This window comes from Perca fluviatilis, chromosome 6 (assembly GCF_010015445.1).
Source record: "Perca fluviatilis chromosome 6, GENO_Pfluv_1.0, whole genome shotgun sequence".
Classification (NCBI taxonomy): Eukaryota; Metazoa; Chordata; class Actinopteri; order Perciformes; family Percidae; genus Perca; species Perca fluviatilis.
This window is the reverse complement of record NC_053117.1, coordinates 24490625-24501742: the sequence shown is the minus strand read 5'-3', so window position 1 is coordinate 24501742 and position 11118 is coordinate 24490625. Positions and strand designations below refer to the sequence as shown.

General features: G+C 42.2%; 1 protein-coding gene across 2 annotated transcripts in view; it reads left to right on the top strand.

Annotated features, from left to right (window-relative positions):
* The first annotated feature begins 3755 nt into the window (after positions 1-3755).
* efna5b (ephrin-A5b) overlaps positions 3756-11118 on the top strand; it is a 91810-nt gene continuing 84447 nt past the window's right edge. For both annotated transcript variants that reach the window (XM_039804142.1, XM_039804141.1), the window contains exon 1: positions 3756-4446. In XM_039804142.1, coding sequence (XP_039660076.1) covers positions 4322-4446 — 125 coding nt within the window. In that variant the 5' untranslated portion in view covers positions 3756-4321. The remainder of the gene's footprint in view (positions 4447-11118) is intronic.

Below are 11118 nucleotides of genomic sequence, written 5' to 3'. Positions count from 1 at the left end.
CTATGTTGGTATTGTTTTCCTTCTCACTAATCAATCAAATAAAAAAATAAACCCAGCTTTCTGGAAATAGAGTTCAAGCCATCTTTGCAACCGCCCGGCTGAACGCGCGGATGGGGGTGAGGGAGAAAATAGGCCTGCATGAGAAGTAATCAAGGCAGCCCACTATGATAGTGACAGTGGGTTAAGAGAAGGGGATGGGGAGGGAAAGCTCTGTTTCTATGCCAGAGAAAATGAAAGCAGCTGGGGGTCGCGTGTGCACTCTAGTCAGTCATATATGCTTGTTATCAAGTGTGTTTTCATATGTGAGTGTGTGTGTGTGTGTGCGTGTGTGTGAGAGAGAGAGAGAAAGAGACAGGACGCAGCAGGAGAGGAATGCAGTCATGGCTGTAAAGTGGGTGTGAAAACAGCCATGTTCACTGACCGCTGAGCTGACCTCCCCACCCCTCCTCCCCTGGTAGTTGGAAAGTGTCCTGTGTGTGTGTGTGTGTGTGTGTGTGTGTGTGTGTGTGTGCGGCGTGCGTGTGTGTGCGTGTGGCGTGTGTGTGTGTGTGTGTGTGCGTGCGCGTGCGTGTATGTGATATTACTTAAATTAATAAATAAATGAATGAATAGTTTATTCCGAACAACATACAAAAGAATAAACACAAAAAAAAAAATTGTATTTCACAATAAAAAAGAAAAAGCCAGAACAAGCAATAAGCTAGAGTTTGTTTGGTAGTCGTGTGTGTGTGGATGCAGTTGCATCATGTGGTAATAGCTGTAAGTGAAGAGGTCCAATCCAATCCAAAACAACAGTTGACCAAAGTGCTGTACAATCAGAAAAAACCCCACAGTGAACACAAAATCAACTACAAGACAACAGTTTAACAGCAAAATGACAATAATATAGAAAGGCAACTATTCTAGTGTGTTAAAAGCCTGAAAATAAAAATATATGTTTTAACACGGGGATTTGAAAACAGGCAGTGTAGGGGCCTGCCTAATATGTAGAGGCAACTTATTCCAGAGTTTGGGGGCTGCTACTGCAAAGGCGCGGTCTCCCCTGTGCTTCAGCCTTGATCTTGGGACCACAAGAAGCAACTGGTCAGCTGACCTGAGTGAACTTGGGGGGTTGGGGAGATAGGTTGGAGCTAGCCCATTAAGTGCTTTGTAATGTAAACAATAGTATCTAGAAATCAATTCTAAAATGTACAGAGACCGGTGAAGGGACGGCATGTTTTTCCTGTTTCAGTGGATTGTGTCATTCAAAGGATAACCAGGAGAAGGAGCAGGCCACCCCCTCACGTCGCCAAACGTGTGGTTCTTTGAATTGATTTAATAGGGATTGCAGATGAGAGACCAGTGGCGACTCAGGGCGAAGTGCATGTTCGAAGGTTGCAGCGCTTCTGGACCAACTGAGAGAGAGGCCTGCTTTACACCAACATAAAAGTGCATTACAGTAGTCCAGCTGGGTCTAAAAAAAGCATGTATAACCTTTTCAAAAATACTAAACGATAAGAGTGAGAGTAAAGAGTATTATCTTAAAATGTTAGCTGTCCTCTCCACCCTTCCTCCCTCCTTCTTTCTTCCCTCTGCTTTTCTGTCCTCCTGTATCCTTGATGGGAAATGGCACCTGTTGCACACACACACACACACACACACACACACACACACACACACACACACACAACACACACACACACACACACACACAGGCATTTACAACTAACTGCATTTAATTTTCTTTACTTTACGAGGATAAAATATTGATGTAAAATTAAGTCTTTTTTGTCTCTTTAAATATTAGGCCATGTATTGGTTGACAGACACACAAAAGTAAGAGGAGTTAAAGAAGAGCATTCTAAAAAGTCTTCACTCTTCAGGTTTTTATGCTTGTATTTGAATTGCTTTATATATGTATTATATATGTATTATGTTTAGATTTATATTTCAATTCCCACATTGTGCTTGTATGCTCTTGCACTTTGCTACTGCAACCTCAGACATTTTTATTCTACTTCTACTTACACTGTATTGTCGCTCTACATGACATATGGGGCAGAAGAGGAAAAGTATAATTAAGTTCATATGCCTTTTCAAATACATATTTGTCATACTCAATCCCTCACTTTTTAACCACACACACGCACACACACACACACACACACACACACACACACACACACACACACACACACACACACACACACACACACACACACACAACAACAAAGACCTAAAAAAGACCACCTAACAGTCCTAAATCTGGAGAAATATAGGCTATATATTTTTTTTAAACATGCTATAAGGCCAGGTCAATATAAATTCGCCCCAAACGCTATTGTATCGGTATGAATTCATGTTAAAGTTATTATCGTTAGGGATTTCCCACCTGAATGTGCCTGCTGCTCATTTTCTAAAGTTTCATAAATACTCCTTGTGATCACTTGTCTGATTTAAGGCGACGACAGACGCGGTTCCCCGGGCGCACTCGAACTTGGATTTGTCCCCGACTGAGTCAGCTATCCCCCCTGCCCGCCACTGCGGGGCGTCTGGGCGCTGGAGCGGCGCCGTGAACCCCTCCATTCGGCTCCCTGCAACAGGCTGTCCTGTCACATCTTCCCGCAGCGCTGCATGGCCATCATCTCTGAGCATTACGCCATACACAGAGGTTGTGAGGCACCAGCACCCTCCGCCTCTCTGTCTTCATAAACCTGTGGGATAGATGTGACCTTTTTGGAGTTGAATTCCACACAGTTATAGATTAAATACTTGGGGTGGGGGGGAATTAATGGACGATATCGTTGAATCGGCCCAATTGCAACATTTCCAATATTAATTTATTATAATTTTTGAATACTTAATATTAGAAAAATATTATAAATTAGCCTAGGCTTTGTTAAAGTACATTACCTAAACTCATACCTCTTTCCAGTTAGTAAAAAAACAACAACACACATTTGAATTGAGTTCAATTGAATTGAGAGAGAGAGTAACTGGAGTCCATGGTCTTCTGTGCTCTGCTGCGTCCGTTTGCATGTAATTAAATAGCGCCGCGCGCTCTTATCGGTCGGATCTGACAGTGAAGTTTCTAAAACGGCCCCTGTCCTGTGCACCTCTTCCCCCGTCCCCTTTCAGCTCTACCTCTCCGTAATTGAATTAGCTCGGGTTTAGGCGGGGGAGGGGCCTGGCTTTGTTCGAGTGACGCCCATTCAAATAATTTCAAACCAATGGGACAATCCCCCGCTCCGCCGTAACCAAACCCACTCTCGCAGTCGGCGTCTGGAGCTGCCTGCCTTTGCCTTCACCTTCCCGTGTGTCCCGTGTGTCCCGGCGTCTCAAACCCAAACACAAGAAGGAGGAAGACTACACAGCGCCCTCCTGGGAGAACGCACGATTTTTTTTTAAACCTGCACGTCGCACGATGGCTTATTTATGAGGAGGACACTTTGGGATGCGGACATAAGCAAGAGTCTCCACGGACAGAAGCGCACAACGCTGTCCGTCCTGTCTCCGACACCGAGAAGGACTCCTCCCCACCTCGGCAGTGACACCTCCGGTAAATCGCCGAGAAAGGATAACAGTCTTCTTTTTACGCTGGAGACGAAGGACCGAGTCTAACATTACCATTCATCTGCCACTGACGGACTGTATGGCTTTAAAAAGTTCCCTGGAAAACATGGACATCTGACGTGAGCCACACGGCGTCATTGGGCACATTGAGCCTTTTTTTTTTTCTCTCCTTCTTCTCTTTTTTTTTTTTTTTTTTTTTTTCTCCATCACATCTTGGACTGACTAATCCCCTGCGCTTTGGGCTTGGAGTAAGAAGTGTTCAGCAGTTGTCATTTGCCCTGACACAGGCTACATCAGTAGCTCCCTACATAAGGGGAACATTACCACACCACAGACGACACTGCCTGTTGTGCTGCGCGTGTGTGCCGATCTCACTGCTTGTGCATTAGTAGGAGAATATTTTGTCAGCCCACCACGGATTTGTCAGAGCTGACATCTTGCATGCCATAAAGCCTGTGATTCGTCTGGACCCTCGACCTGCATCAGAGAGACAACACAGTGACGCGTCGGTTTTGTAACTTTAAATTTCCGTCAACCTGAACTGAAGTGTCATCTCAAGTGTCCCTGTGAATGGTCACGCTCTCGCTGTTCCTTCCGCGCTTGCTGTCGTGCTCACTTGTATTTGTTTAGCATTCACGAACTGCGCCAGCAACACACGGCCACATGTGAACGAGACACTCCTCACCTGTCCCGGTTGAAGCGCCCGTACAACTCGACTGACTGACCGACACTGAAGAGGAATACGACGTGCCGAAGTTTCGCTGTAGTGATGCTGCAAATGGAAATGGTCCTCTTCGTCTTCCTGCTGCTGTTGATGTGTGTATTTTGCCAAGAGCCCAGTTCCAAAGTGGTGGCCGACCGCTACGCCGTCTTCTGGAACCGGACCAACGCCAAGTAAGTGGCCTCACACCGGGCACGTTTGCCGCGGAGAGTCGGCGATGTTTCGTCTCCTCGGATCTGCGTGAACCACGGGGTTCGCAGGTTTGCTGGACTACATCGGTGTTTATTCTCCGCAGTGAGGGCATAATGCCAGTAGGTACAGGCTATAGTTGAGGATAGGACCACAGGAGTGTAAAAAAAAGGCTACTTTGTCTTATTTTAAATACGTGGCTGCTCATTATCAGCGCGTCCCTCGAGGCAACTATAGATTAAACCCGTGGGTAATAAGGCCTGGGCATAGCATCCATCGTCTGGTGTCAATATTGTCCAGATACGAAAATTCAGCGTTTCATTGTGAGTTATTCTAGCTGTAGGTACAGGTTTAAGGTAAAAGCTATAAAGCCTGGAACATTATCTTCCCTATTTGGCGAACTCAGGCTGGTTATAACATGGTATTTACACGGCCCCACTGGACCCATTAACACCAGTATCTAACTAGTCTCACCTAGGCTAAACACCTAACAATCAGCACAAATCCACAAAGTCGAAAAACTTCAATTGTAGGCCAACGCTTATGTAGTTCTAGAGGTATTTACTGTTCATCACTAACTATAGCGACACTAAATGCGACAACATAATGTATCTGTCAATATTAAAAAGCTCATTCACGAAATTCAGCACAGTTACTTATGAATATTATAAAGGCACCATGGCAGACAAATTACACAAAATGACAAACTCGTCTTTGAATAGTCAAGACACACAGCAGGCTGAAGCCCCAGAATATTACGGTGATTTTTTTTTCCTAATAACTATAAATCTTTAAAATAGTTCTTGAATCACTTTATCCGTGAAGAAATGTTGCCTTGAGCAAAATTTTTATTAATTTTGGTTAAGTTCAGAAGCCAATACAATACCGTTTTTTGTGTGCAGCATTATAATGATGGATCATTGACATTTGGAGCACACTATTGTGAAGTTAAAAAAAAAGAATCCAATGAAATTTGGTCAGGGCGTTTTTATAAGCTTTCAGAGATGTAATAATAGAAAATTAAACCCTAAATAATGCAGATAAATTCTGGATCATGAAACCCAGTGTAGCGTAATTGTATAAAACTGTGAAAGGGAAAGTGAAGTGTGGAAACCATGAACTTTTCCATTTAAAACTTTGGAAAACTTTCGCTCTGTGTAACGACATACAGTTTCCTCATTCTAAAATGGACAAAATTTCTACAAATGAAACTTTACATATTGTTTTTTTTCTATTTATTGCATATTGGTGAGCATGAATGGCTGAAGTGCAGAGTCAGAAGTCCTATCCTGACCTAATTCATCCTCTCAAAATAAAAATACTGAAACACTTAATTTAAATATTGCTAAATGTTTTTATTTCTATTTATAAAAAGTGGGTGTTCAACATCACGCTGTTATAAGTGAAGTGAGGATTGTATGTGCTGTTGACTCAGATAGGCCATATGAGAGAATGTCAGAAAAGTTAAATTAAAAGTTTCTCAGATGTGCTACAATGCTCGAGTTGAACGGCTCTCTGCTCGGACAGGCTCCAGTCAACCTCAGTGTTCATGTTTGTCGAGACAGCGTTTCCCACTATAAGTCCCTTATGGAGTTAGACTGTACAGCCTTGTCCCCGACTTATTAAGTCTAAACAGTGCTGGTGGATTTTACAGAGATCTTTTACTCAACTGCCAACGACACTTAGTATTTGTTGAATAAAATCCTCAGCTTAGCCTCCAAAAAGCCATTAATAGCACACGCTGAATTTGTTGCACAACTATTTATATACAGTTTGAAGTTTCTGAAAACATGATTTATTGCTTGAAGCAATTAGTGGTCAGGGGTACAAACGGAGGGCTGACTGTAAGCCCTCTCCTGAAGCCGGGGCCAGTCTCGCGGGGTGCGTAGATTCTCGGCCTGATATACCGTAGACCGTGACTGTTGTGGTCTAGGTCTTTACTCTGACTTACCCTGGCTGTTTATTTATGGGCCGCTTTCTTCAATAGAGGCAAACACAATTTTGAGTTGAATCTAGATTTCTGCTGTTGATAGACATACTTTCATTAGACAGTACATTTCTTTTTTTCAACAAAAAGGTTTTGACTTGACTGGCCGCTCAGTTAAATTGATATCTTCCAGATGTGCTGACAAGTTTTCTCAGTTTCAGTGAAGGAAGAAAAGTGTAGTTAGAAAAAAAGGTGGAATTAAAGTAAATCTGTTAATCTTAGATCTGACACACTACCACTGAAAGAGAGAGGGGAGAAAACAAGCACTTTGTGATCCACTTGGCTGCCTGCATGTTGTGTCTTTTACTCTCTTTGCGTCCAAAGTCAAATATGAGAAATAGATAGCTTCCTGAGCCTCATTTGTTTCTGAAGCCCTCACTTGCCCGAGGAAAGGAAACCGGTTTTCACAGAGGCTGTAATGCTGCTAACACCAGTCACTCCGTTCTACTTACTCTAAATAGAGTTTGTTTGACTCTCACCCCTGCAGGCCTAAAGGCAGGAAGCCAGAAAGGTAACACAACAGCAGGGAGGAGACAGAGACAGCGAGAGATAGCAAACTTGTGTAATTGATGACTCAGTTAATAAATATTGAGTCCCTTTCTTCATGCATTACTGTAGAAAGCTGGTGTGGCACTGTAACGTAACTTATTCACTTCTGCCTTTTGTTCTGAGGCTTCACAATCACACCGAAAGTTTGGCTGCTCTAAGAATTGTACTGTGTGAACGATTGCCGCACATAGAAAAGCTCATTAGAGGAAAGCTATATGTTACTTTACGATAGCAATGAATTAAAATAAATAATGCAATTTGTCATAAATAGTGTTAGCAAGTAACTTTCTCTTTACATTCTTCCTTTTTGGTTTCTGAAAACAGTCATTCAGGGCTTGTTTTACTACAGAAACTACATCTAGAAAAAGCCATTTGTCGACATTCATTTTTGTACCGTACGAAACAGCAGCTTCCACAGACTTGAAAATTGCCCAAGCTAGACAATCCACCACACTAAAGCTGTAGTTTGAGTTTGTTTTTTCACAAAATCTGTTTGGCTTTGAAATCAATGTGCTCAAGTTGGATGTTTCACATCAGCGTGTGCGATACGTTGTGCTCTGCTTGCTTACTCACTTAATCACCTGAAATGCACAGAGAGAAATAACAAACCTATTCATGGAAATACCAACTAAAGACTGTTTTACTCCCTTCACCTACGATTAATTAGAAGTCTCAAACTAAAAATACTTTTTGACGTTATATTGCAAAATGATTGGAGGAAGTGTGAACTAGATGTAGACAAAACAAGCAAAAGAGCGACTTCTACTGCTGTTTCAGTCAATGTTAGACAAAACAATGGTGCAGAACTTTTTGTGTCTGAAATGTAACCTTTAGTCAGCAAAAATGTTTTTGCAGGTTAGAATTTCTTCTATTTGGTTTTCCAGCGGACAGAATTACAAGCAATTGGTAGATTAGTGTGGAATTTTATATTGGTTTAGTGTATCGTTATTTGCGTTAGCGGTGCCACGGTTCTTTCTGCTGGGTGCTTGTGTTGTTGGGGATTGGGGTGCGAGGCTGAGGGGATTTCCATGGTGTCTTGTTGGCTTCAGTCCCCCGTTGTGTATCAACTCCAGCATGAAACCAGAAACTTGCTAACTGTTTAATTTGATCTTTTCTTTTCTATATTCACCAATCTCTCTATTTAACATATCCACACTTTCTCTTTTAGTTATTTTTTTTTTTGCTTCTCAGCTTTTTGCCATGAAAAAGTGATTTTGAGGGACAGTTTAGATTTATCTGTCCTCAGAGAGTTCCTTCAGCTTGAAATAAGTTAAAATACAAGACATTTCTCTGTGGATTCTGCCCTCTGCTATCTCACTGACTGTCTTTGCTTGTGAGTATTTATTCTAATGAGGGGACAGCCAGTGGCTCTAATGATGTCTCGGCTGTAATGCCGAAGAGAGGGCCCTTCCCTTCCCTTTCTTTCTCCCCCTCTGCCCTTTCTTCTTCCACATATTCCTCCTTGCCTTTCTCCCGTGTTGCCTCTCGCCGCTCTGCCTCTCCCCGTCTCTTTCTCTCTCCCTCACGCCCTCCCTTACTCCCTCTCTCTCTCTGTCTGTCTCTCCTTGCCGGGCACAGAAAATGAATGAATACAATTAGATATTTCGGGAGTCCCTCCACAGTTGACGGTGTAGAAAGACGCACAGAGGTCAGCCACACTTTGAGAGGAGCTGAGGGAGAGGTCACAAACATACGGCGAGGAATAACAAAGCAGAAAGTTGGCCTGTGAATGACAAACTAGTAACTAGAACACTCCTTGAAGTGGAGTGTGTTATTAACATTAACAGTTTGATGCGGTTGTGGTCATGCAAATTGCTCAAGGTGATCTGTATTTTGCTGCATAATTTGTAGCTCAACAAACAGCCTGGAAAGCATTTTTCTAACGTGCGCATTTACAATGTACGGTAACTGGAGGCCTACGTACAGTAGTTGTGTCGCTGGTATCAACGACAACTTTCCTTTGTTGCAGTCATGTCTGGCTCGTCTTTGTCTGTGCATGTGGATGTTTTTGTGCTTCAGCGTGCATGTGTGTATATGCGCATGCAGTGTACCAAATGAGCCATAAGGTCATATAGGGCTTGTTCCCTCTCCTTTAGACTCAGATACCAGAATAAATACATATTTTGTCCTTGGACTTCTCATTACCTGTCACAGACCAGTGGGACATGAATAGGCGTCTTGTCAATCTGTGCTTGTATGTGTGTGTGTGTGTCTGTGTGTGTGTGTGTGTGTGTGTGTGTGTATGCATGTGCAAATGCTGACTGAACACTAACAAAAGCATCTATGCATGGAGGTGGAAAGTTAGTCTACACACCAATCTGTCTCTAACAGATGTGAAAAAAGGCACGTTACAATATTAACTTTTATTTTAAAACCTGGGATTTTTAAAATCAAGTTCATATTGCCTTTGATTGCTATAGTGGGTAGTTTTTGTCAGCATGCTAGTCTTTCCTGTCCCCCTTATCAATTTTATTTATACTGACTCGCTCGGAGCTGTGTTTTACTCTCTCCTATGCTCTGGCTCTCGTTCTCTCCCTCCATCTCTCTGTCTGAGGGCTGATTAATTCTCGTTAATGACCCCTTGCTCTGTCATTCTTTTATGCCTGTGGCATTGGCAAGCACAAGCACCGACCGAGCTGCGTGGACAGCGAGTGAAGGGGACACAAAGAGAGCGAAGAAGAGGATGTAGAGAAATAAACACAGGACCTGACGGAAAACCAGCAAACTCTAATGATGGTGTTTTGCGATGTAACACTTCTATTAGGTTTAAATGGCACTCTGTTTTCTCACCAGACCTGTAAATGTACATTCCATTTCAATTAGATGTTTTTCTTTCTATTAACTAGAAAATGAGCACAGCAGGCATTAGTCAATGCTTAGTCAATGTGCTTGGCAGAACAGCTGTTCTTCAGCGCCCGGTGGAAGAGGGGGAGGACTCTTGGCCGTGACCCTTGTGGAGGTGCTACGCAGCGGACAGAAGAAGCCCTGTCGCCGGGGGTGCCTGGTGGTCAGGCTGTAGTCTTGGATATGCTAATCCTACTGAAGTAAAGACAGCCTACAAATGGCTAAAAAAAAGACAACAAAAACTCCACAAATATGTATTATAGTTTTGTATATTTATATATATTTTAGATTAGATTATTATGGATTTATTTATATTTATACTTCTTTAATTATTTATTATTTTTTCACTACATTTTTGGTGGATTATTAGTTTGTTTTTTGTAAATAAAAAAATTCAAACATTTTATGCTTTTATATGCCTTGCGCTGACTTTTGAACAATTAATTCACCTTTTTTGACTGTCATTTTGGTCATTTAAAAAAAAAAACAGACCACAACCTCAGAAAACCTGTATTTGCTCATGATTAGATAAATATTTCACATTGCCTAACCAAGGTTAACAGGGTTGAATTGGCACTAAGAGCCTTTAAAAATACCAATGTCAAGTTAAATGTGTGGTTATCCACCAAAGAGTGGACGGGATCTCTTAGACAGAAATTGAGAATATTGAATGGCAGCTTCACTTCAGTTGCACATGTTTCCCTCCCTTGCCTGGGGAACCAGATTGTAATGTCCAGGTTTTTGTTTTCAGAGTAATCACTCCAAGGTCAGATGGAGTGCTGAAACACTGCTATCAGCTGAGCGATCTGTCTTTTAGCACTAATTCAACCCGTGGCTTTCAGGGGAACGCTCACTGTAGCTCTACTTGGAAATAATAAAGTATTAACCAACTTACCACATGTGCAAAGCTCAATGCGAGACATATATTCTGCCGTAAGATGTTTTGCTCATCGGTTGCTACTAGATGCATTTGTTTAATTTAGGGGCTGGTTTTTGCTATATCCTTGCTCTCATTGTCTTAGTTTCACTCAAAATGTCAAAGTTGTGGAAAGTTTTTTCCCCTATCGTTTCTTTATTTCTCCTAAAGTTACTTCGCGCAGCTGTGCGAACAGATCTGGCAGTGCAAAGTTGTATTTTATCACCTGAGTAGATTTGTGGTTGATATCAACGGAGTAGACAGAGAAAGAGGACAAAATATTTTGCTGTTGGGTTTATTCAGCTCCCATATCAGGAAAGCTCATGTTTCAATTTAAGACCAAAAAGGAGTGATAAACAG